This window comes from Malaclemys terrapin, chromosome 1, assembly GCF_027887155.1.
Source record: "Malaclemys terrapin pileata isolate rMalTer1 chromosome 1, rMalTer1.hap1, whole genome shotgun sequence".
Taxonomy (NCBI): domain Eukaryota; kingdom Metazoa; phylum Chordata; order Testudines; family Emydidae; genus Malaclemys; species Malaclemys terrapin.
This window is the reverse complement of record NC_071505.1, coordinates 94,613,497-94,640,538: the sequence shown is the minus strand read 5'-3', so window position 1 is coordinate 94,640,538 and position 27,042 is coordinate 94,613,497. Positions and strand designations below refer to the sequence as shown.

Genomic DNA, 27,042 nt, shown 5'->3' with positions numbered 1-27,042 from the left:
CTACAATCTAGGTTATGGGAAGATACAGCATGTGGATGAAACAAACAGGGGACAGGAAGGGAGGGAACTACTTCTCTTTTCCATCTGTCTTCTTCCCGAGGGTCCGAGTGGGGGGGAGGGGGAGGGGGAAGGAGATAGGAAGCAAAGGACAGCTTCTTTTAGCAGTGTATTACTCCTGATTTCAAGAAAACAATGTGTCCTGATTCCTGGAAACTGTTTAATCAGAAACAATACAATATAACAATGAAAAGAGAAATACTCCCTTCCCCGCCCAGGTTTTAAGAACTGCCTCAGAAGGCGCTCCGAGGGTGTCAAACAAACTACAAAAATAGGAAGTTCAGAGTCTGAGTGTCACACTCCAACTTCAGAGTGTTCAGGGCTGTGTCTACTCCCTGAAAGGAGGCATACAGGGTGTGGAAGCCCTGAGAGGGCAAAAGGTGCAGGGGATACCCCAGCTTCATTATTTCCCAGGGGGATCCATTCCAGTCTTGGACAGCCATGGTCATTGCTGATTCCTGTATGTGTAAAGACGCTCCAGCTGCCAGGGAGTGAGAACTGAGAGGGTCAGTGATCCACCTGCTGTGAGGCGGCTGTCCCACCAGCAGCTCTTGGCTCAGGTGAGGAAACTCTGCCTTTACTGGGGGAAGGGTACGTGGCAAAGAGAGCCTGTCCCCGGACAGACAAGGGCTCATGAGCTCTGGAGCCATTAGTCATAGATCTCGTCTCTGTGATGAATGTTCACTTGTCTAGAACCTCATATTCTATCAAAGGAAATGGCATTTAGGAAGCTGGGGGTTGTTCTGGGTGGATCCTCTTCTCCATACTTTCCCAAAGTGGAGAAAAGCCCCAGATCAGACATCCCCAGAGCACAGAGGCTTGGCTCTGTGGCTGTGCCCAAGGCGGGGGGGGGGTCTGTTATACTCTTTAGCAAGCAGTAATATGGGGCACATTCTCCAGTGGTGCAAGTACTTTCACTTCAGTTGAGTTACACCAATGGAGAATTTGACCATGGTTTTTGCACCACTGAATTCAATGCTAGATCCCACAAAAAGAGACAATAAATCTCCTTTGGGATTATGTCTGTGGATTGGGTCCCAAAGCAATTCCAGGGGAGCTGGCTGCAAACTGCCACTTGGAATCACTTCAAAGCAATTCTCTCGAGGGGTGTTGCTGGAGGAGAAGCATATGGGGGAGAAGCCCAGAACTGAAGGAACATGAAGACTGAATCCCCATCTCATCCCAAGAGAGGGGAGATGTATATGAGTGGGGGAGATGGGGCGGGGTAGGGTAGGATGGTGAGTCTCCAGGGCAGGCTTGCAAACAAATGAGGGAGCTGTGTATGTGTGCGGGGGAATCCCAGTGGTGAATGAACATGGAGACTGAATTCCCCTCTCTCCTGCAATGAACCGGTCCTGGAAGTCAATTTTATTCTCCAGCCTATGTCCTACAGGAGGTCTGACTAGGTGACCTAATGGTCCCTTGTGGCCTTGATGGATCAGTGAAAGGTCCCCTTAGTGCAGGAGGGAAGGTTTTCTGTCTCACAGAAGGTCCCAACCACCTGACCATCAGAGCTTGGCTTCCACATTCAACAGGTGACAAAGAAGGAGTTAACAAGTGTGATTGCAAGAACCCCAGGCCAGCGACCAGCCCAGAGCACAGGGAGCAGGACTGAGCTGGTGGGCGCAGGCTGGTGTGAAGATGAAGTTGTTCTGCAGTGCTCTGCTGGCTCTGTGCTGGGCTTTCAGGGTCGGAGAATCTCGAGGTGAGTTTTGGTTTCTTTTCCTCTTCTTTTTCCCCCCTGCCCTTTTTATCATCTTCCCTCCCCTCCTTCCAGTCCCTTTACTCTTCTCCATTCCCTTTCCTACTTTCCCTGTTTCCTCTGCTCAGCTGCTCCCTCTGCCATTCCAGATGTGTATGTTGGTGACTAGACTGACAGGCAAGAGGGTGATTGTTTATGTGAATGGGTGGTATGGTAAGTGGATTGAAATGTGGATGGAATTACAGATGGGAGGGTGCATGGTTGAATGGAGAAATGGATGGATGGAGAAGTGGATGGTTGGATGGAGAAGTGGATGGATGGATGGAAAAGCAGGAGAGTGAGTAGATGGATGGATGGACAGGTGGGCTGTTGGGCAAATGTATGAAAAAGCTGGCTGGTGAGTAGGTGGATGAACTGGAGGTGCAGTGCAGGGATAGACAGACCCCTGAAGGAGAGTGGAGGGATAGAACGATACATAGATTCAGGTGGGAGTGTAAGTGAACGAATATCCATTTGGAAGTGTGGACAAATAGGAGGATGACTGTGAGGTGTGTGTGAAAGAGAGACAAAGAGGAGGGGGGAAATGTGAGGGGCAGGGAGACAGAGCAAGTCACCAGTGTCAGTGTCAAAGGCTCACGTCTAGGGGTGTCCATCCCTCTGAACCACCTTAGTTCCTTCTTTACCACTGCAGAGAACAAACAGGACCCTCTGTCATGTCTATTGATTGCTCCTGTTTCTAGGATTAATCTCCCATCTGTGCACAGTTAGAGCTAGTTCAGGGGTGGGCAAACTTTTTGGACCAAGGGCCACATGTGCATATGCAAATGGTATGGTGGGCCATGAATGTTCACAAAATTGGGGATTGGGGTGCAGGAGGACTCTGGCTGGGGATGAGGGCTCTGGCGTGGGGTCAGAAATGAGGAGTTCAGGGTGTGGAGGGAGCTCCGGACTGGGGGAGGGGGTTGGGGTGCAGGCTCCGGATGGGGTGCGGGCTCTGGGGTGAGGCTGTGGATGAGGGGTTATGGGTGCAGGAGGGTTATCTGGGCTGGGACCGAGGGATTCGGAGGGTGGGAGGAGGATCAGGGCTGGGACAGGGGGTTGGGGCGCAGGAGCGTGTCAGGGGTGCAGGCTCCAGGTGGCGCTTACCTCAAGCAGCTCCTGGAAGTAGCAGCATGTCCCCTCTCCAGCTCCTACGTGGAAGTGCAGATAGGTGGCTCGAAGCACTGCCCCATCCGCAGGCGCTGCCCCTGCAGCTCCCATTGGCCGCGGTTCCCAATGGCAGCTGAGGAGCTGGAGCTTGGGGCAGGGGCAGCGTACGTAGCCCCCTGGCTGCCCCTATGCTTAGGAGCTGGAGGGGGGGGATGCCGCTACTTCCAGGAGCCACACGGAGCCGCAGCACGCATGGAGCAAGGCAAGTCCCGGACCCCGCTGCCCGTCGGGAGCTCAAGGGCCAGATTAAAATATCTGAAGGGCTGGATGTGGCCTCCAGGCCGTAGTTTGCCCACCCTTGAGCTAGTTGTTTGTTGCTTGGTTCTAGGTCAGTGTACCTTAGAAAGGGAGGAATTTCTCCAAATTCCACAATGTTCCCTCTGAGCCCCTGTTGTCCCAGCTCTGCACCAAGCCCAGACCCCGTACAGAGCCTAAAATGGGTTTCAGAGGAGGTGTCTCATGCACATCTCTCTTTCCAGCGGTGGATGTGCATGTCTGATGTCTGCTGTGCTGGGGCAATCACACTCCCCAGCCCAATGTGCTATTGGCAGGGCTTTCACCTCTCACACACTCAAGGAAAGACACCCAAGTCTCCAGGCCTATCTGACCTCCAAGGCTCTTAAGCTATGTGATCCATTCTCAGGTCCAAATCCCATTCTCACACCAGGGCAGCCCTCTTCATTGCCAAGTCCTTCACTTGGGCCTTAGAGGTATTTTGTGGCATGGCTTAACATCATATGACATGTCATATAGTGCATTACTGCGAGCGACACCTCCTGAAATAATGCAACAATAATAAAGCAGTTCAGGAGAAGGAATGGAGGCAGTTGATGGGCTCACTCCCGTATGCAGAGGAGGTCGTCTGACCAATGACACTGTGAGGATGCTCATGCACCCCCCAAGAACATGGCTTTCAACGAGGGTTCTGTGTGCTCACCACCAGGGCGACTCCCACAATGCAAATCAGAACTGCCAACCCCCAGCGTTCAGAAATCAAGGGTCAGGCCTAAAAAATCCTGAGAGTGACTTAAATATCATGAGATTTGAATGAGAATACAGCTGGGGGGGGTTGATTTGTCATTTGGTGTTGGCGTATTTAGGGCTCATCCTTCAAGCTTCTCTTCCCAGCCGTGTAGGTCAGACACTTACTTTTTGTACGTGAAAAGTGAGAGTCTCGGGTAATAACCTCAATGCAGATGTTGGGGCTTTAAGAAAAACACTCAGTAGTCTGAGACTCATGATAGACTCACACAAGTTGGCCAGACTGTGAATGCACAGGGACGATTCTCTCATTACCACAGCTCCTGGTAAGTAAACCGCTCTTCTCCAGCCTCTGGATTGTGAGCATCGGGGAGCGGGAGGTTTTTGTCCATGACATCCCTGACACGTGAGCTAACTGACATGCGAGGGACTCCCAGGAGAGTTTACCCATTTGTGCCCCATTTCGCCATCTTTGCCCTCCCCGCCATGGCAGTGGTGTGCACATCCCATTATTCCTCACTGCCCCTCTCTATGACCCACCCACAGCGTTGTGCTTTCCTTCCCCCTGCAGAGAGCCTCCCGATGCAGAGCCTGCGCTGCTACAATGACTACACCTCCCGGACGACCTGCACATGGCAGGAATGCACAGTGGCACGTCGCTTCCTCAATGTGACACTTTACCATGAGGACAATATAGACAAGTAAGTGCCTGACCCCTGCTTTGCTGCAGAAGGACTCAAGAGGCCTCTGGCTGCTGAACCTAAGAGGTGGGAATGGGAGGAGGGAAAGGGATCCGAGCTGACAGCCCGGCTTTGAGGAGCACATGGACACCTGTGCTGGTCCTGCTGAGGGGTGGAAGTTGGAGACTCTTTTAGGTCTGCATTGGGAGGATGGGGAGATACAGGAAGGTGCGCTGATCAGTTTATTTTATTAGTTTTTCTATCACTCTCCCTTGGTTTTTCTGGGGGATCCCAGGTGTGAGTGATGGCAGGGCCTGTTAGCTTACCGTACCTGGAGTGAAGAAATAGGCATTAGAGTACAGCTGTGTTGAGGTTCATTCATCAGCAAAAGAGAGAGGGATGGTTCCCCGCTCCCAAACATTCCCCTGGATCTTCTTTGTTGCAGGGTCAGAAGGAACATAGCTCTGGTGAGGTCACATCTGCAAAATAAGGATGGGTGGAGAGACTGAAAAGAGAGAAGTGGTTATGCCAAGCTGTGCAATCGGGTTTCCGCCCAGAGTTACTGGGCTGTGTACCTCCAGTATCTGCCCACCACATCTGTTTCCTTTAGAGAGGGGAACTGAGCCATCAGGCCTGGACGGATGTGGTGGGCAGAGAGGGAGAGGGACAGAAAGGGAGATGTGGAAAGCAAGAGATGGGGAGATGGGGAGAGTAAAGGTCAGGGTTTAGGAATGGGGGAAATTGGTGGGGAATAGGAAGGTATCATCTCTATTGCCTTTTCGGGAAGAGATGCTGAAATCATTAGTGGCTTGATCCCATGCCTGTTGAAGTCAGTGGAAGGACTCCCGCTGACTTCACTGTGCTTTGGATTGGGACCTAAGTGAGCCCATCACCCCTGGAAAAAGAACCCGTACAAGGACTTGACTCTTGAGAGAATGCTCTGGAGTCCAATCAGAAGATGAGCTGTGAGGATGGATCCTGGGATGAGCGTGAACTAGTCAGACAACTGGACACTAGTGCCAGCAATATGCCCATGAGACACAGCTCTCTACTTATCCTTCACCGCACACAAGCACGCCACTACCACCAAGATGGCCCAGTGCTTGGATGAGACCAGCTCATGGGTGAAGAACAGCTGGCTGAAGCTGAACCAGAGCAAGATAGAGGTGAAGCTGGTGGGCAGAGGAAAGCATTTTGAAGTGTTTGCAGCCACAGTGCAGTCTCTTTTGGCTGAAGTCACATACCCACAATCAGTCAGTTCAGTCCATCATTGAGGAGTACTCTTGGATTCCTCGCTGACCCTAAGCTCTCACATAGCAGTGCCAGCAAGTAATGCTTTTTATCATTTCTGGTTGGCTGGGGGACTCGGTCCCATCCTGGTGGACCTGGCTTCAGTTATTCACACCTTTGTCACTTCTTGGCTGGACCACAGCAAGGCAAAGTACCTGGGCATGAAACCTTCAGTGTGTAGGAAACTCCAGCTAGTACAGAACGCTGCAGCGTGTCTCCTCAGCAACACAGGCCTATCGGGAACTCACCACCACTGTCCTCCACTGGCTTCCCACAGAATTTCAAATCAAGTTAAAGGTCTTGTCCTTATCTTCAAGGCTCTCCAGGGTTGGGGCCCAAGCCATCTAATGGGCCATCTAATGTTCTGGGACAAAAATTGTGGTTGACAACTCCACTTCTCTGGCACAATGGAACTCTTGTCACTAAGATTAACTCTCATCTGTGCTGGAGACAGAGCTTTCTCAGGGGCCAGTCTGAGACTGTGGAATCAACTTCTATGGGAACTTAACAACAGTCACAACCTCACACCTTCCACTCCAAGTGCAAGGCGATCTCTTTGACATGCCTTTGCTAATAGAAATACACAGCAACATGTGTATATTAAAAAAAAAAATCCCAACCAACACAAGACACTGCACTTCACATGCTTTTCCCCCTGGGGAGAGAATGAGACCCACCCAAAGATGACAGATGTGAAGTCACATTGCTTAATGATCTACTCGAAGGTGCTCAGATGCTACGGTGATGAGTGCAGCATAAGAATCTATATAGACTAGAACAGAATGTGGGGAAGATTTCAGGAGCCTAATTTGGGATTTTCTATCTGTACCTAAATCAGCTCCTCCTCACCCACTTTCTCTGCACATAGGAGAAGCACACAGATCCCATGTGAGCCTCAGGGAGGCAAGGAGTTGCCGATCTGCCAGGACTCCTGTGTCTGCTGGAGCTGCCACAGGAACAGCACCATGTTTGCTATTGGGCTGCACGACAATTACACTTTCAAACCCGATCGGTTGCTGCAGGCTGAGCTGAACGTCAGCCTGTTCCAGAATGGTAAGGGCAAGGCACCACCTCTCTCTTCTCTCCAGGAATATTTGAGATCCTGTGAAATTAAAACTTCTTCCTCTGCCCTGATCCCCTAACCCTAGTCAAGAATCCTGAACGCTAACCTTTAACCTTACTTCTGCATGTCAGCCTATTATCCTGCCAGGAATAGTTTCATTTCCATTGTGAGGCCTGTGTTTCTGTTCCTCACTTAGAGGATGACGGATGGATGGATTCCTTCCTTACCAGCCTACAAGGTAAAAACCAGACATATTCCTCCCAGTTGACCCACCCTCTTGCTCTGGCCAAGCGTCTCTGCCATTAGGAAAAAGTGATCTCAAACAAACCTTTTTACTCAGAAAAATGTAATATGTAATAAGTAATATGTCTTCACCTTTAAGTGAATACTGCACTCATGTCCCTATTACCCTTCTGTTCTGTTCACCACCATTTTCACTATGGCCTTGGCAATTCTACTTGTTACACTGCCAAGTGCCAACAGGATAAGTATTAGACAGGCCCTCTGCCCACTCCCCATCCCCATCTACCAATAACCGCAACCCGTGTTGTCCCTTCTCATTTCCAGTCCAGCCCCTCCCACCTCAGAAGCTCTGGATCAACGTCACAGAAGCAGGTGACTTCTTGCTGTCCTGGGAAGCAGCTGAAGGGACTAATGAAAGCCACTGGGTGCATGATGAATTGGAGTTTGAAGTGACCTACAAGCGGGAGTGGGAATCCTGGGAGGTAGGCATGAGATGTGCTTAGGCATTGGCATGTGCTGTTCTTGGTTGCACCTTTTAGAGGGTAGAAAACAAACCTTTTCAATCCTCTGAAACCTGCTTGGCTGCCGCTGACCCCAGCCGATCCTCTGAAACCTGAATGACCCAGACGGTGGGTCCGTGCACACTGTAGCTAGGTATGTGTGCATCTTACAAACCCTGTGCCGTCCGGCCTTGGTTAGTCATGGCCAGAGATCTAGCAAGTAAAAAGCAGCCTCTGCACTATGAGAGCAGTGAGCCCTGCACAAGCAGTATCTGGCTCCACGTTACCCCGGGATCACAGCGCTGGCTGTGCTTGGCTAAGTAGAATTGCCCAAGAAAAGGATCCTCCCATGCCTCTCTAACAAGTCTCTCTATCTCTCTCCACCACCCCTGACTCCTCACTATCTCTTCCCCACTGACAGAAATCTTCCTCGGTGTCAGTCGCAAACTCCTCCCATTGCCTGCTGAGGCGTGATGCCCTTGTGCCAGGCAGCACCTATGAAGCTCGTGTGCGATCCAAGCCAAGCCAGGGCGCTGCTTGGTCTGGGCAGTCCAGCGAATGGAGCACTGCCGTGTCCTGGAAGTCCCAGGAAGGTAATTCCGGAGGCCGAGGGGACGTGGGGGGAAGGAGGGACGTGATGAGATGCTGGCAGCAGAGGGATTTTGTGCTTCGCTTCCAGAGGATTTGGGGGCTGAACTGATGACATTGGAGAATCTCTGGAATTTGATGAAAATGGTCCAGTTTCACTGGTGTTCTCTTATTTGAAGTGAATTTAGTGTCACTGACAGGTACCAGAGCAGTAGCTGCAGAAACTTCAGAGCTCTGGTTAGTCCCATGGCACAGGTACCAGTCCCAGTGCAGCACTGGCAGGGGCAGTACAAGCTCCTTATACAAACTTCCCCTGCCATTGCACCTGAAACCCCTCGCCTTGATGGGGCCCTTCTAGGTGTGCTCAGTATCGGGCCTCTCAGCAATAGGGCCAGTGAGTGCCAGTGGAGATAGTGGGTTTTGGGATGTGGGCTCCGGAGAGGCCAGTCTCTCTGTCTCTTGCAATATGTGGATTGTATCTTTTGGATGAATGGACCAGCATAATGCTCTGGGCTCTCATAGAAAACCCTGAAACAGAGGGCATCGCTATACTACTAAATGATGTTGACCCAAGTGATGTTGGCATACAGCCTCCTCAGAAATTAAATCACATTTGTGTGTCCACACTATACTCCTTGTGTTGGTGGTGCGCATCCTCATCATCAGTGCTTGCATCGATGCAGAGAGCAGTGCACCATGGGTAGCTATCCCAGTGTGCAACTCGCCACCATCAAGCACAGGGGGTTTGGGGAAGGTTTTGCAGTGCCTCCTGGGGCCAAAATGAGTGGCACAGCGGTGACTGGGAACATGATTTCAACATCCCAGAATGCAGTATTCTCCATCCCATAATTTCATCTGCATCCCATAATGTTCTGTCTCCTCAACCTATAGCATGTGTGCCAAAGGTGGCACGTGAGCTGATTTTTTTAATGGCAGGGGGTGGGTCCCGGCCGCTGCTGAGCCTGCTGCCGGCCTGGGGTTCCGTTACTCAGCCAGCAGTGGGCTGAACGGGGCTGGCAGCGGGCTGAGTGGTCTGGGGTTTCGTCCGCCGGCTCCTGCCAGCCAGGGTCCCGGCCGCCGGCCCACTCAGCCCGCTGCCAGCCGGGGTCCCAGCCGGAACCCCAGACCAGCAGTGGGCTGAGCGGGCCGGTGGCCAGCCATTAAAAAAAAAAAATCGGCTCACGTGCCACCTTTGGCACATGTGCTGTAGGTTGAGGACCCCTGTTCTAGTGCATACAGTGTATACTGTGTGTACTGTACTTTATGGTAATTTTCACTATACGCGATTTTCCTCTTATGCTCTGACCTTAGAACCTAACCCCCGCCTAAGATGTGACTCCACTGTAGTGTAAAAAAAAAATGTGGGGCACCGCTTTTTGGCCTAGTTTGCCTAGTGGTTACACCGGCCCTGCATCCAGCCCTGCTAACTTGAATTCATTCAGATTAGTCAGAAGATCTCTGACGTGTTCTTTATTTATTCTGATCTGCATCCCTTCCTCTTTATTATCTATGGCAACTTCACTAGTCATCCAGTCACATGTTATTTTTTGTGAAAGACTGACGCAAAGGAAGGCATAGCTGCTCACTGCCTACTATCTTCCATTACCAGCTCACCTTCTCCATTGAGCAGCAGGCCCACATCATCCCTGATTTTTCTTTTTCATCTGACACATTTATAGAACTCTTTCTTGTTGTCTCTAACATGCCGTGCCAGATGCAACTCATTCTTGCCTTGGCTTTCTTGAGTTTGTCCTTACACACTCACACTAGTCCCATGTAAACTTCCTTGGTGACACGGCCCTCCTTCCATTTCCTGGATGTATCCCATTTGGTTTTTAGATAGGTAAAAAACTGCTTGTGCAGCCACATTGGCCTCCTGTGCCTCTTCTTATCTTTCTTCTGCATTAGAATAGCTTGATGTTTAGCCTCTAATATTACATCTTTTAGGAATGGCCAGCACGCTTTGGCTCCTTTTCTTCCTAATTGGTCTTTCCATGGGACCTGGCCTACTATTTCTCCAAGCTGGTTGAAATCTATCTTTCTGAAGTCCAGTGTTCTTGTTTGGCTGTTCTCATGTCCTCCTTTCCTTAGGATCTTGAATTCTATCAGATCATGATCACTTCCCTCCAAGTTCCCGGCCACCTTCATGTTCACAACTAATTCATCCCTGTTGGTCAACACCAGGTCCAAAATGGATGACCCCCTAGTTGTTTCTTCAACTTTCTGAATCAGAAAGTTGTCCCCTACACATGCTAAGAATTTGCAGGACATATTATGTTTCGCTGTAATAGTCTTCTAGCAGATATCAGGGAAGTTAAAATCCCCCATTAATATTAGCTCATGTGTGTTAGCTAATCTTGTTACCTGCTTGTAGAATGCCTCATCCACTTCCTCTTCTTGATTTGGTGCTGTATAATAGACCCCCACCATAACATTGCTACTCTGCTTTTCCATTTTTATCCTCGCCCAGAAACTCTCAGTATGTTTGCCATTCACTTCCTCTTGCACCTCAGAGCAAGTGTCTACATTCTTGATATACAGCACAGTGCTGCCTCCTTTTCCACCCATACCTTTCCTGTTGGAACAAACTATATCCCTCTAATCATGAGAGGTGTCCTACCAAGTCTCTGTAATGCCAATTAAGTCATAATTTTCTTCATATACCATGACTTCCAGGGTAAGTCAGCTGCGATACGTAGAATTCAGCTACGCTATTCGCGTAGCTGAATTTGCGTATCTTAAATCGACCCCCACCCCCGTAGTGAAGACCTACCCTAAGTTAGGTCAACGTAAGCTGCCTTACATCGACCTAACTCTGTAGTGAAGATCAGGTCTAAAAGTATTCCCTTCTTCCCTCAATGTTACAATCAGTCCCCGCTCCACTGTCCTCCGCATCCCTCCCAACCCTGCCCCTCCCAGAGCTATACTAACCACTGGCTCCTCACTAGGGGATGAGGCTCAGCCCAAGAACCTTCGCTGCCTCTTCAATGGGGTTGATCGGCTAATGTGCAGCTGGGAAGTGAGGACAGAAGTCACCAGCTCTGTCTTGTTCGCGCTCTTCTACAGAACCCCACCGGGATCAGAGTAAGTGACCTACCCATGGCAGCATATGCCTGTCCTCCTGTATCTGACCATCCCTCCTGCTCACTCAGGCCTGGCTGCTCTCTTCCCCAGAGAGACAGAATGCTCTCCAGTCCATGAGGAGGAATTGCCTGGCAGCCACTACCTGCTCCACAGCTGTGAGATCAATCTCACCAACCCCAGCAGGCTGAGCCAGTACCTCATAACTGTCCGGCCCAAGGAGGAGGAGAAACTGATAGAAGCCTCCAAAAACAGTGAGAGCCCATTTGGATCCTCTGCCCAGGGCCAGTGCAACCCATTAGGCCACCTAGGAGGTTACCTAGGGCGCTAGCATTTGGGGGGGCGGCATTTCGGGTCCTTCAGCGGCGACCGCGGCGGCCGGATCTTCGGCTGCCCCAGTTGTCGTCAGCATTTAGGCGGAGGGAGCTGGAGCAGGGGAGCGCGGGGAGGGCCGCCTGCAGCAAGTGGGGGGGGTTATCGGGGGGTTTCTCCTCCAGCTTAGGAAACGCTTGGGTTGACAGAGGTGGAATGGTTAACAAAAGAGCTAGACAGTGATGTGTGGGTGGGACAGAGAGCTGGTAAAGGAAGCTCCCAGCACTGGAGCTCCTTACTGGCACCGACAGAGCACTGCTGCGAGGAGGCACAGAATGGGCGTGTGGAGATGAGATGTGTCAGATGGGGGCACTGCTATTAGCAGTCCTTGGTGCTAGTCTGCTCAGGCAACAAGTTTCGCACCCGCATATCCTTAGTCCTGCTCACAACCCAGAGTGGAAAAGGGAGTGGGCAGGAAGATAAGCTGGGAGATGGATCCATGTTCCTAATGCATTGTTTGTGTTCTAGTCAAGCCACTTGCACCTGTCAACGTGACAATGACAAAGATGAAAGACCAGGAGTATGAGCTGAGATGGACAAAACAGATCCTAAGCTATGACCATATAGGCCAGAGATATGAATTCTTATATTGGAAGACTGTTGACTCCTTGGAGGTAGGTGATGGTACTGTTGGGAGCCCAGGACTCTGCCAGGGAGGTGGGTGGATGGGACAGAGAGTTCCTCACCCCTCCTCCATCTCTTCTCCTCTTCTCTTCCCAGAATGCCCAGATTGTAAACATCAGCAATGACAAGCCTCCCTTCATCATCACCCTGCAGATGCTGGAGCCCTCCACACACTATAGGGGAAAAATGCGGGCGAGGGTGCACTCGGATAGCTACAAGGGGCCCTGGAGCGAGTGGAGTGAGGAGTGCACCTGGGAAACTGAGAGTGGTACATCCCAGCTGGGCTACTGGCTTGGGGCTTTGGGGGAGGGGGTCAGTTCCCTCCCTAGAGAAACGGGTCCCTTGGCTGGAGTTTCAGGGAAACTGAGGGTTCATACACTTACTTAAGCAAAGAGCCTGACCAGGGTCCCCTTGGTACCTGGCTGCATGCTTCATATCACAGAGAAGGAGTATAATTGGCTTATCTGAATGGGATCCCAGGGCTGCCATTCTCCATGGGAGCAAGAAAACTATATGAAAATCAGGGGCAGGAAGTGGATGCACTAGGTGAGGAGGGAAGGAGGCCTCCACAAGGAAGATTAGAAGCATGAACTGCCTACATTGTCAGTGTCGTACAGCGGATTTAGTTCCATGATTCCCAGGAAAATTAGGGAGGTGTGACATTCCCCTCTGGTGTTATATGGACTGGTGATCTGCTAGGTCACTCCAATCCTTGACTCTGGGAGCCAGCCTTACCCTGCTCTGCTGTGAGAACCCCCACTCCTGGGCTGTTCACACACAGCCTCTGGCATGTAAGCTGCTCCCTGCTACTTGCAACCAAATGACACTAGTCAATATCTCCAGTCCCAGACACAACCCTAGGAACCTCCATCTTGCAGTGTCCAGTTATGCCCGCTGGATGCTGCAAGCTTATATGAGTTTGTCAATTTAACAAAGAAATTGATATGTACCAGGCTTGTTTTCCCAAGGGGAGACTCTGACATGGTTCAAACCACACACACTGCTTCAGGTAGAATAAACAAACAGATTTATTAACTACAAAGATAAATTTTAAGTGATTATAAGTCAAAGCATAACAAGTCAGATTTGGTCAAATGAAATAAAAGCGAAATGCATTCTAAGCTGATCTTAACACTTTCAATGTACTTAGAAACTTAGATGCTTCTCACCACAGGCTGGCTGGTTGCTCTTCAGCCAGGCTCTCCCCTTTGATCAGTGCTTCAGTTGCTTGATGTGGTGTCTGTAGATGTAGGTGGAAGAGAGAGGAAGAGCATGCCAAATGTCTCTCCCTTTTATCATGTCCTTTCTCCTCTCTTGGTTTTGCCCCCTGCTCCCCCTCCCCTTTCAGAGTCAGGTGAGCATTACTGAATCTCTCCAACCAAGGAGAGCAATTCCCCTGGTGTGGCCTCATGCACTGTAGCTCCCTTGCTGGACAATGGCTGTTGATGGGTTGTTTGACACCCTGCCCGGGCGCTGGTTACTTTCCTTGCTGTTGCCTCTGGGGAGCTAATATCTGGCTGATTCTCCTAATTTACAGTATGGTTTAGTGACAACCATACTACACAATTATAATAACTTCATATGCATTAATGATATTGTGACAGACCCAGACCAGTGGGGTACAGGAGTCTGGTAGAGGGCAAATATACTGGTCACTGGATGAGTAGTTTTCTGTTCCCTGAGTGACCAGAGCAGGGGCTGCACTAAAGTAATCAGGAACCTGCTAGAACCAGTTAAGGCAGGCAGGCTAATTAGGACACCTGGAGCCAATTAAGAAGAAGCTTCTAGAATCAATTAAAGCAGGCTAATCAGGGCACCTGGGTTTTAAAAAGGAGCTCACCCCAGTTTGTGGTGGGAGTCTGAGGAGCTGGGAGCAAGAGGTGCAAGGAGCTGAGAGTGAGAGGGTGTGCTGTTGGAGGACTGAGGAGCACAAGTGTTATCAGACACCAGGAGGAAGGTCCTGTGGTGAGAATAAGGAAGGTGTTTGGAGGAGGCCATGGGGAAGTAGCCCAGGGAGTTGTAGCTATCATGAAGCTGTTACAGGAGGCACTATAGACAGCTGCAGTCCACAGGGCCCTGGACTGGAACCGGGAGTAGAGGGCGGGCCTGGGTTCCCCCCAAACCTCCCAACCGATCTGGACTGTGGGTTCTCTCAGAGGGGAAGGTCTCTGGGCTGTTCCACAACCCATATGGTGAATCTCTGAGGAAAGAAAATCCACCAATAAGCGCAGGACCCACCAAGATAGAGGAGGAACTTTGTCACACTGGTGCACAGCGCGGCAGAAAAAGGAGGGTGATTTAAACAAAAAACAAAAAAACAAAAAAAAAGGGAGAGGGTTTATTTTTTTTCACCACAATGGATGACGTAGTGCTGGCACTGATACAAGCTACGGTGGCCCAGCAGGAGGCTACCCGTGTCCAGGCAGCCGCCCAACAGGAGGCAGTGCGGCTGCAGCAAGAGACTAATCGCCTGCTGATGGACCAGGCTGCTCAAGACCAAGCTATGTTGCGGGAACTGGTAAACCAGATAAAATCCCTTACAGAGCTGAATCGCGGCCATGATGGGACGCGGCTCATACGGGCCAGCCATTGGCTGCAGAAAATGACACGGGAGGATGATGTAGAGGCATACCTTCTGGCCTTTGAGAGGACAGCCCTACGGGAGTGCCTGGCCTCGAGATCAGTGGTCTGGCATCCTTGCCCCAGTCCTGTGTGGGGAGGCCCAGAAGGCCTACCATGATCTGCCTGAAGAGGCTGCGTCAGACTACCCCCCAGCTGAAAGCAGAGATCCTGGCCAGATCTGGGGTAACGATAGCAGTGCGGGCCCAGCAGTATCACGGTTGGAGGTACCAGGAAGACAAAACCCTGCAGTCCCAATTGTATGACCTCATCCATCTTGCACGAAAGTGGTTGCAAACAGAGTCCCGGAGTCCGGAAGAGATACTAGCGGTTCTGGTCATCAACTGATACATGAGGGGACTACCACCAGACCTTCGTGCCTAGGTAAGCCAGAACGAACCCTCCACCTTTCATGAGGTTGTCGCCCTGGTAGAGAGGCGAAGGACAGTGAGAGAGCTGACCCGACCAGTTAAGGAAGAGGCACCCCGGGTTAAACTAGTAGCATCAAGTCCTAAAGTTCGGGTGACTGGGCCACCAGGAGGGCCCAGGTGGAAAAAGAGAGAGGCTGAAGGCCCATCAGAGGCCACAAAGAGTCGGAGCACTGAGGGAGAAGAGGATCGTAATGTTAGACTGCCCAAACCAAGAGACCGGGGAACACCTAGGGCTCCATACAGATGTTATGCCTGCGGGGAGTGGGGACACATAGCTGCACAGTGTCCCAATGCTGAGGAGCTTATGCAGTGTAACCTGGGGAACTGGGCAGATCCATGCTCCCTAATCCACCTTGTGGGGGTCTCACTAACCCCACATATATATACCAGACCAGTGAAACTAAATGGGGTAGGGACCACGGCACTGGTTGATTCGGGGAGTGCTATCATGCTTATCTCAGGGAAGCTTGTGAAGCGTAGTCAGCTGCTGCAGGCTAAACATACGGGGATAACATGTGTCCATGGGACAGTTAGTTACTACCCCACCATCCCAGTAAAAATCGAGATCCAAGGGAACACTACTGAGGTAGCAGCAGGTGTAGTCCTTAAACTCCCATACCCGGTGCTCATAGGGAGGGACTTCCCAGGGTTTGGAAACTTACTCCCAGTAGGGGGATTGGAGAAAGATGGGGACCCTAAAATTGATGAGGCATCCACAGCAGACTTTCAACCCCCAATCTTCTCTGAAATATCCCCAGATTTGTTCTCCACTCCCAGACAGGGTAGAAAGACGGGCAGCTAAGGCCTTGGGAACCCGAATACTGACCCAAAGCCAGAGAGTTGCTCTTGTAGGTAGGCAGACCCGCGCAGCTGAAGAGGAGGCCATGCAGGAGGGAGAAGCACCTGAGTCTGACCCTCACCCTAATGCTTCTGAACCAGTAGAGGCAACAGAGACTGGGCCCCTAGAGAGGAAATTTTGGATGGGACCAGGCAGAAGACCCAAGGTATGACAACATTAGGAAGGAGGTGACTGAAATAGATGGGGTCCCCGTGGAAGGGAAAACCCAGGGACCAGGACCCTACTTCATAATGAAGAAGGATCTCTTATACCAGGTTGCATCAGTACAGGGGCAGAAGGTACAGCAGATCCTAGTACCTCAGAAACACCAGAACGCTGTATTAAGTCTTGCTCATAGTCATCTTTTTGGGGGGCATTTGGGGGTAGAGAAGATCCTGGCACGAGTCCTACGACTGTTCTTCTGGCCTGGCGTACATGAAGATGTGTGGAGGTACTGTGCCTCCTGCCCGGAGTGTCAGCTGCGCAGTCCCCGTCCCCACTTGAGGGCACCTTTAGTACCCCTTCCCATCATAGAGGTCCCCTTCGAGCGAATAGCCATGGACCTAGTGGGACCCCTGGAGAAGACGGCTCGGGGTCACCAATATATACTTGTTGTTTTGGACTATGCTACTCGCTACCCAGAAGCCGTCCCCCCGCGGAACACGGCCTCTAAAACTATAGCCAAAGAGCTGGTGGGGATCTTTGCCCGATTGGGGTTACCAAAGGAGATATTAACCGACCAAGGAACCCCATTTATGTCGAAGCTAATGAAGGACCTCTGTACGCTGCTCCATATACATACCCTGAGAACTTCGGTCTACCATCCACAGACTGATGGGTTGGTAGAAAGGTTTAACCGAACCCTCAAGGCTATGATAAGGAAGGTGGTAAGTCGGGATGGGAAGGATTGGGACACACTACTACCCTACCTTATGTTTGCTATCCGGGAGGTACCACAGGCCTCAACTGGGTTTTCCCCCTTCGAGTTATTATACGGGTGTCACCCCCGTGGCATATTAGATATCGCCAAAGAGATCTGGGAAGAGGAACCCAATGAGGGGAGAAATATAATAGAGCATGTAATGCAGATGCGAGACCGGATAGCCCGGGTTACCCCTATTGTACAGGAACATTTGGAGAAGGCACAGGAGGCCTAGCGAACCCATTACAATCGCCAGGCAAAAGTGCGACAGTTCCAACCAGGGGATCGGGTTATGGTGTTGGTACCCACGGCAGAACTCAAGCTTCTGGCCCAATGGCAGGGGCCCTATGAGGTGGTTGAACCCGTGGGGGAAGTAACCTACAAGGTGCGGCAGCCAGGACGCAGAAAACAAGAACAGATTTATCACGTTAACCTTCTGAAACCCTGGCATGCACAAGAGGCATGCACAATGGTCCAAAAAGACCTAACCCAGGAAAATAAGCCTTCCAAACAGGTGAGAGTGTCTCCTGATTTAACACCAGACCAGAAGAATGAGGTGTCTGAGATGATCTTCCAGAACCAAGATGTGTTCTCGACAAAACCGGGTTGAACAACCGAGACATATCACCACATCGTCACGAACCCTGGGGCCAGAGTAACAATGAGGCGCTATCGGGTGCCAGCGGCAAAAAGGGAGGAAATAAAAGCAGAAGTAAAAAAAATGCTGGAGTTGGGGATCATCGAAGAATTCCACAGTCAGTGGTCCAGCCCAATCGTGCTGGTGCCCAAACCTGATGGCACCACAAGATTTTGCAATGACTTCCGGCGACTAAACGAAGTATCCCAGTTCGACGCGTACCCCATACCTCACATAGATGAGCTAGTGGACCGTCTGGGTAATGCCCGGTACTTGACTACTCTAGACTTGACAAAGGGGTACTGGCAGATTCCCCTTGCAGAAGATGCAAAGGAAAAGACATTGTTCTCTACACCAGAGGGTCTTTTTCAATATACTGTCCTCCCTTTTGGACTACATGGGGCCCCAGCTACCTTCCAGCGCCTCATGGACAAGCTATTATGCCCGCATAACAGTTATGCTGCTGCCTACTTGGACGATGTGGTCATTCATACCCCAGACTGGGAAACCCACCTGGAGAAGGTGGAGGCAGTCCTCAATACCTTCAGGCGAGCTGCCCTTACAGCAAACCCTGCCAAGTGCGCTGTAGGGTTTACAGAAGCCAAATATCTTGGCTACGTTGTGGGAAAAGGTCTGGTAAAACCCCAAGTGAACAAGTTAGAGGCCATCCAAAATTGGCCCCGACCAACTCGCAGGAAACAAGTTCGGGCGTTCCTAGGTGTGGTGGGGTATAACTGACGATTTATCCCTCACTTTGCCACAAGGGCATGCCCCCTGACAGACCTAGTGAAAGCCCGTGAGCCTGATCTGGTGAGATGGTCTGACGCAGCAGAGGAAGCATTCACAGACCTACGGACTGCCCTCTGCAATAACCCCGTACTGATAGCCCCTGATTTCACCAAGGAGTTTATCCTGCAGACGGATGCATCGGAAGTAGGGTTGGGGGCCGTTCTATCACAGGTGGTCGGGGAGGAGGAACACCCAATTCTATACCTCAGTCAGAAACTCCTTCCAAGGGAACAAAAATATGCAGTGGTGGAAAGAGAATGCCTTGCTGTAAAATGGGCCATGGAAACACCAAGATAGAGGAGGAACTTTGTTACAATATACATATATGGATAGAGAAATGACCTTTCCCCTGATACCTTACAAGGCATGCTTTATACTTCAGATCATGATTATATGAAAACGAGGAATATGGGGGTTACAGCATGCTCCCCAAAGGTATAGAATGTCACAGGAGGGTCACATGACTGTAATCTTCCCCACGTTGTATGTCTGCATTGCAGCCTTTGAAGTTTCCAGGTTACTACCTTTAAGAGGAACCAGGCAGACTGGATCCCACTGGTCAGGCTGAAAATGGGGCTGGAGGCCAGTGAGAAGTTCATGGATCTAAGTGGAGGGCTGGAGAAGGGAAGGAATGATCCATGTTAGAAGGTAGAAAGGGATCAATCAGTGGAGCTGGTTGAACTGTTCATTCTGAACAACATTTTCATGTCTGTGAAATAAGATGGGCTCTTTGCAACTGATTTTAAGCAAATCTGTTGGAACCTACAGGGGTTTCTCTGGTCATTCAGAGAAACGTTGCTTCATGGGTGTGTTGTTCAGCATTTGGAATTCAGGCTGTGTGATTGGTCACTAGGTATCATGGTGTGTTTCCTGGTCCCTGATTGGCTTCCTGAACATGTACAAATAGGAGAGGTGATTGAATAGGCCTTAATAGTGAATTTCCAGACTCTCAAATGTTTGTGTTTCTTGTACATTTACACTTAACTGCAAGTCTTTTTTTGTTGATATCTGCGATGTTCTTGTAAGGAACTTCACCTGGACGTTACTGATCTGTTCTCAGAGGGTTGGTCTACACTAAAGCTGTAAGTCGACCTCAGTTACATTACTTCAGTTACATAAATTATGTAAATTACGTAACTGAAATTGATGAAACTTAGGTCAGCTTACAGGAGTGTCTACACCATAGAATTATAGGACTGGAAGGGACCTCAAGAGATCATCTGTTCCGGTCCCCTGCACTCATGCAGGACTAAGTATTATCTAGACCATTCCTGATAGGTGTTTGTCTAACGTGCTCTTAAATATCTCCAATGATGGAGATTCCACAATCTCCCTCGGCAATTTATTCCAGTGCTTAACCTGTGCTTCCTAACCTGACAGTTAGGAAGTTTTTCCTAATGTCCAACCTAAACCGCCCTTCCTGCAATTAAAGCCCATTGCTTCTTGTCCTGTCCTCAGAGGTTAAGAAGAATAATTCTTCTCCCGCCTCCTTGTAACAACCTTTTATGTACTTGAAAACTGTTTTCATGTCCCCTCTCAGTCTTCTCTTTTCCAGACTAAACAAATCCAATTTTTTCAATATTCCCTCATAGCATGTTTTCTAGACCATTAATCATTTTTGTTGCTCTTCTCTGGACTTTCTCCAATTTGTTCACATCTTTCCTAAAATGAGAAGTAGAGCAGAAGAATTACGTCTCTAGTCTTGCTTACAACACTCCTGCTAATACATCCCAGAATGATGTTTGCTTTTTTGCAACACTGTTCACTCACATTTAGCTTGTGGTCCACTATGACCCCCAGATGCCCATGCTGTGTCGACAGGAGACACTCTCCAACTGACTTACCGTCTGCCTCCCAGGAAGGCGGCGTATAGATGTTGACGGGAGAATGCTTTCCCATCGACTTAGCAGATCTTTACCAGACCCACTAAATCTACACCTCTACACTGATCGTAACAATGCTGATTTAGCCAAGAGTATAGACAAGCCCTCAGCCTGAACTTCGCTTTAACAAAGTTCTTTGCTCTGGGAATTTCTTTAGGTTTTTTTTAAATAGCCCTAACATGAGACTGGGGAGAACAGGGGCTTGAGGATCACATCCCCTTTAGAACTGGGTGAGTATTCCATGGTTTAACAGACCTGTCAGTTAGGACACGTGACTTGATAGGCAACCTACATTTTCCTGACCTCAATATCATCCCTCCAGAGCATCCAGAACATAAGGTTCGCTATAGAATGAAGCTATTTTCTGTTGCTGTCTCTTTATCTCTCTCTCTCATTTAGCTGCCTCAGCCGGGTCACAACTGATTCTCCCATTGCTGGTCCCATTCTTCACCATCATGCTGATAGCCTTTGTCTGGTGTGGTTATAGATGCGTACTCAGGTAAGTCTGCACTGGGAGTTGGAGATCCGCCAGACACATTGGTCGAGTGAGTGCAGGGAGGTGCTGCATGTGTACACCCCTATCCTTGATCTAGGGCTTAGTTGAGCTGGAGATATGCCTGGGGTGCAGTGCAGAGCTCTCTCCATATCGGACAGCAGGTTGAATGTAGGGCCATGGAGTTTCAGGACCTCTGGGTTGACAAGGGGGCCCAGAGTAAGGCTGTGTGTCAGGTGTAGCCTCCCCACAAGAGAAGTGACCCTGCAAACTCTGTCTTGTTACAGCAAGAAGAAAAAATGGGAGGAAAAGATTCCAAATCCTGGCAGGAGTCAGCTGCTCCAGAGCTACTTCCAGGTAAGAGAGAACTGAGCTTTCCCCTACTACACTTTGGCCTACTCCAGCTGTAAGAGTATCCTGGCCCTCCGGTCAGATGACTTGACAGTTCTCCCCTTCTGGCCAACCGAGTTCTTTACCAAGTCCAATAGAACTGTAAACAAAACAAAACCCTCAGCCTGGCTGGGCTCAGCTGGCCACCTCGGCCTCACAGGCCTGCCTCCACTACAGCTTATCCCCACAGCTTGTCTCCAGGTCCTGTGCTTTCAATAGCACCGCTGTCCAGGGGCTGGCACGCTCCTTCCCTCGCTCAGGGGCTCAGGCAGGTTAGTGCTTTTCAGGGTCCCTGTCTCCTGTCAGGCTTCCCACTCACCCCCGGAGTAGCCTGTCTGCTCTGCTCTGCCTCCTCCCTCTCAGGCTACTTCCCACCTCCTCTCCCGTGGGTCTCCTTCCTCCCACTAGCCTCACTCAGCTCTTTATGGCCACAAGCCCTTCTCTTCCCCACCTGGGCTTTATTTCTAATTAGGCCCAGCCCATCCTCCAGGTTCAAGCAGGCAGGTTAATTGCCCTCTCAAGCCTTTACCCTTTCACGGCACATGTGGGGTAAATACCCCATTACATTGTCTGAGGACACTGCCCATCGGTGCATCGGAGAAGCCCAGGAGATAGCAGTATTTTTGTCACTGTGTTTTACTTTATGCTTGTGAGCGCCCCCTCTCTGGCCGATACATGATGGTAATTATTCAGTTTTGAACAGGGCAGTACCCACCTATCTCAGGTGCCCCCTTCCTGGTTGGGTGTGACCCTGCTTTCTTTTCAGTTCTTACAATGGCGTGGTACCTGCCTCTCACGAGCACCCCCTACCCCCGGCTGAGTCAGACGCACTGTCCCCACTTCGAGGGTATACAGTCTCTAGTTCTTGCTCATAGCCCTGGTATGGGGCTGTAGAACCAAGGCTTCCCCCCAGTGGCACTACCTTCTTTAACAGCCCCAAAGGGGCCCATCTCGATACCCTTGGTTAATGTCTTTTTGGCAGCTCTCCCTGGGCTTAATCTTCAACCAGACCAGCAGGGCTCCTCATGATACCCTCGCCGGGTCTGGTTAGATTCTGGGCTCAGTCTGCCCGCACCGAGCTGCCCATGGTCCTGCTGCTCTTCATGCCTAGGGTGACCAGATGTCCCGATTTTATAGGGACAGTCCTGATTTTTGGGTCTTTTTCTTCTATATGCTCCTATTACCCCCACCCCTATCCCAATTTCTCACACTTGTGGTCTGGTCACCCTATTCCTGCCAGCCAGGCACCCACTTCTCCCTCTTCAAGCTCCAGGCAGCAACTGACTGCTCTGCCCCTGCTGCTTCCTTTTATATGGCCCTTGTGCCCCCTGATTGGTCACTCCAGCAGCCCCTCTGATTAGCTGCTCCCCTGCAGCCACTCTAGACTGCCTGGAGGACTTCTCCTCTGCTCTTTTTTGGGGGGGGGGTGAGGCAGGGCCATGAGGCCTCCAGCAGGGAGTCTCCAGACCTACTCCCCCTCATCAAACCTCCAGTCCCCAGGAGCAATGTTGCCCCCAGGAGGGGTTAAAGTGCTACCACACACTGTGGTATCTCCACTATGGGGCTTCTGGCTTCCCACTGACCTCAGGGAATCACCCTCTGTGTGCCAGGAGTGCTATCTGCCCTTGTCTCTTTTCAGAAAATACCGCTCGGGATTCCGCTGTCGAGCAGCCAGCTGGACTTTGGCAAGCAGAGCCCTTCCGAGAAGACGGACCTGGCCAGCTGCATCCAAGTGCTGGATGGGTGAGTGGTCGGTGCACTGCTCACTGGTGATACTCTCCGAGACGTTACTCGGTGATGGTGGCATCTCAGTTCCTGTGGGTGGCTGATCTCATCAGGCAGGGGTGGCAAATGTAACTGGTGTGAATGATAAACCTTGGCACATTCTCCACATGCACATCTGGAAATGTCAGTGGATGGACTTGCAGCCCCTGGTCTCCCTGGTCTCCCTGGAAACACCAGTCCCAAACCCTGAGCCCTTCCTCCCTGATCTCTCCTTCTGGAAATGGGCTTGCCTTAATGCCCTTGATTTCCCAATCAGGAAATGGAGGTGGATAAGCACCCCCAGCACACAGATACACACACGCCCCCTCCCCCACATACCCTAACTCCCTGTCATCTGGAAGTGAGGCCCTCACCACTCTTGGGGCCAATTCTGGCTCTGGCAGCATACAAGAGCCAGTAGGAGCTGCAATAGGCCAGAGGATAATTCATCCAATGCAGAAGTGTGGGGCCAATGCAAGAAGCCCAAGACTGCCCTCCTCACAGCTCCTGGTGTAGGGAGGTTGTCTGAGGCAGGGTACCCATCATGCTCTATGCTGTGAGGGATTCTGGGTTAAGAAGAGTAGCCTGAGGAAGGCTGTATTCAATTAGAATAGCCTGAGTCCCAACTTGGAGACACTTATAGCTGTACCCCTTCTCCCAGGGCTTAGAGGGCTGCAGCCAGATATCCTCTCCCCTTCCAGGCTGGGGGCAAGAGCTCTTCACCCTCCTTGAGTTGCCCCTGGCCACCCCAGCCCCTGGCTGCCAGCGCAAGCCCCGAGCTCCAGGCCACCGGAAGGAGCTGAGCCCCTGCCAGCTTCAGGGGAGAGGGGGAGCAAGGGCACGGCCTCAGGGTGGAGCATGGGCGAGACCACAGCCTGGGTTAGGGGAGGCTTAATCTCCCCTGGCCTTTGATACCCACCGCCCATGGGTGGGTGCCCAGCCATCACTGGTCACTTTTGGAAAGCGCAGGCCATTATTTGTATTTGTTTGAACCCCCATCTCTCCTTGCCTGCCCCCTCCCTTTCGCTAGCTTCTACCTCAGTGGCTGTAAGCTCCTTGGGGCAGTGGCCATGTCTTTTTATAAACTCTGCCAAGTGCCAGGCAAAGGTCTGGTGCTATATAATGTGGGTGGTGGTGATCACAGTCTCTGTAGGGTGATGTGCTGCTTGGGCCCCTTAGACTCAAGAAACACAGAAACTGCCAGACTGGGTCCAGCCAATGGTCCATCTAGTCCAGTACCTTGCCAGGAACAGATGCCGGTGCCAGCTGCTCCAGAGGAAAGCACAAGAAACTCTGCCATAGGCAGTTATGTGATAATCTGCCCCAAGGGAAAGATTCTTTCTAACTCCCAGAAGACCTTTCTCCTAGGGGGCCCTCAGCTCCACTCCCTGTCTGTATGTGATGTTCTCTGCAGGGTGACATCTCTGATTCCTCTTGTTTCCCCCTTGCAGACCGATGAAAGTTAGTTCAGCAGAGCTCCCTGCAGCCGTGGCCGATAGGAGGATGTGCGTCCTTGGTGCACTGGACCCAGAGAACCCATATCAGACTCTTGAAATGACAACTCCAGCTCCACATCCTGCAGCCCCAGCTGGCTGCCATTCAAGTCAGGGCACCAGTCAGTCCTTGTCACCAGCCACGCTCCCCTGGAGGAGCAGTGCTAAGGTCACTGCTTCTCAGGCACCCATGTCCTGCTTTGACTTTAATGGTCCATACTTAAACCTCCCCCATGGGTGCTCTCTGCCTGACATTCGTCAAGACCGGGAAACTGCCCCACTGGGAACCAGGGGGAAGCTAGCGTCCCTGGAGTATGTGTCCCTACCCCAGGGGGCCTCTTCCCAGACCCTGCTGGTGGGGGAGGAGAGAGGAGCAGCTCAGCTCTATCCCGTCTCGCTTCCTGCTCAGAAAGAGATGAAGCAGCCCCTTGCTGGAAGGCAAGAAGGGTCACAAGGCCAGCCAGCAGGTGAGGAAGTGGCACAAGGGGACACCGAAGGTCAAAAGTCACAGATTGCTGCCATCTTAAACAACTCCTGTCAGAAATGGCCAGTGGGATACGTCACCACGGAAGATCTGTCATTGATGTCAGTAAGAGATTCTGCCCATCTGTCCCCTGCACTGGCCCCGCCGGAGGGAATGCTCACTGCTGCTGCCATGTTGTCATCCAACCCACAACTGCCCCATGCCACGGAGGGCACCCCTAGCCCTGAGTTGGGCCCTGAAAAACCTGGTGTCACAGTCCCAGTTCCGTCTCCAGCATCAGCCAATCTCTCTGGATTTGAGAGTTATGTTATGTTCCCCAAGGCACTCTATGGTACCCCAGAACCCATCAGTTTTTCCCCACCCATCCTCTCAGAGGGGGTTGATTTTGCTAAAGCAGAGCCTGGGCAAGAGGACAATGTGGTCATGTTCAACCCCGACGGCACCGGGCCAGTTTTTCTACGTCAGGTGGGGGAATACTGCTTCTTTCCTGGCCTCAAACCTGGTGAGAAGACCCCCATGGGTGAGAAAGACCCCCTGGCTGATCAGACATCAGAAGCCAGACAGGCATTTGGAAAGCCGCCCTCTGATGGAGGATCTGTCAATGGCAAGCGAGAGCCTGCACTTCACATGCAGGCCATTCAGCTCTTTAAAACCCTGAAGTGTGACGATTACTTTGTGTTGCCTCCGTGGGCAGGACAGGAACCAGCTGTCGGGGCCAAGGAACTGTGCTAGCGCTGTGAGAGGACTGGTGAGGGCAAGAGAGCAGGTGAATGGATGAAAAGTCCCCCACTCGAAGCATGTTGCCTCTTCTTGTCATCACTGTTTCCCGTCCCGAACCCAGGCAGGAAAAACACAAAGGGCAATTCTTCTTCCCAGCCCTCCTTCTTCCAAAGTGGGTGGCAGACGGCAATCAGGACAGGGCCGGCTCTGGCTTTTTGGCCGCCCCAAGCAAAAAAAAAAAAAACGGGGCGGCCAGAACGGCAAAGCAAAAAAAAAAACCTGCAGCGCGGCCGGAGCGCGGGTGCAGGGGGATCGGCTGGGGGGTGGGGGAGGGAGCAGGCAGGAGAGAGAGAGAAGGGGACGGCCAGAGCTACAGCAGGGGCGCTGCCACACGGCCCCTCCCGCTGCGCTGCCGCCTGCCGCCTGCCGCCTGCCGCGAGGGCTCCGCTCCGGTCGGCAGGGAGGGAAGGAAGAGGACTGCCCTGCAGGGCGCTCTGGTTCTCTGCACCGCTGCCCCCTACAGGGCGCCGGAGCGGAACGAGAACAAAAAAACAAAACAAAAAAAAGCGGCCGTGCCGCCCTAGGATTGGGCAGAATGCCGCCTCCAACAATCTGCCGCCCCAAGCACCAGCTTGCTCAGCTGGTGCCTGGAGCCAGCCCTGAATCAGAACATGTCCTCCTCAGCGGTATCAGTGTACTTGGCTAGAGAAACCAGGAAACCTATCCCCATTGGAGAGATCTGCTCATTACACGGAGCTCTAGTCCTCCTGCCATTATCATGTTTGTCTTGCCATGCTTCTGCTGCTATGTAATGTTGAACTCAACACAAACTTCACGGCATGAAGGATCAAATGTCATGTCATGAATAAGATTCTGGTGCAAGCACCTGGAATGAAATGCCTCGCATTCTGAAAACAGATCTAGGTTATTTAGAGAGATAATACTCATCCAGAAGAATTGGTGTTGGAAGGATGTAGATACCAAGGAGGGATTGGAATTGTTAAGGATGGGACAAGGTGGGTCGGAGTAAAGGGGTGAAACAGCAATGGGGAAACTTGGCTGCAGCTGAAGAAACCTTTCCTACCTGTGACTCTATCCTGCAGAATAATGTCTCAAGGGAGGTGGTGGAAGCCCCATTACCAGGACACATAAAACCAGACTGGACAAAGACAGGGAGGATATATATTAT

General features: G+C 51.3%; 1 protein-coding gene across 1 annotated transcript; it reads left to right on the top strand.

The window, feature by feature from the left end:
* The first annotated feature begins 380 nt into the window (after nucleotides 1–380).
* On the top strand, nucleotides 381–25,917 carry LOC128839285 (cytokine receptor common subunit beta-like). Its single transcript, XM_054032156.1, has 14 exons — nucleotides 381–617; nucleotides 1,593–1,762; nucleotides 4,521–4,650; nucleotides 6,788–6,972; nucleotides 7,550–7,707; nucleotides 8,147–8,318; nucleotides 11,262–11,397; nucleotides 11,488–11,648; nucleotides 12,235–12,380; nucleotides 12,487–12,658; nucleotides 20,909–21,008; nucleotides 21,290–21,359; nucleotides 23,032–23,135; nucleotides 24,608–25,917. Exons 2-14 carry the CDS (start codon nucleotides 1,699–1,701, stop codon nucleotides 25,863–25,865), a joined length of 2,856 nt encoding a protein of 951 aa, XP_053888131.1. The 5' UTR covers nucleotides 381–617; nucleotides 1,593–1,698; the 3' UTR covers nucleotides 25,866–25,917.
* The last annotated feature ends 1,125 nt before the right edge of the window (nucleotides 25,918–27,042 follow it).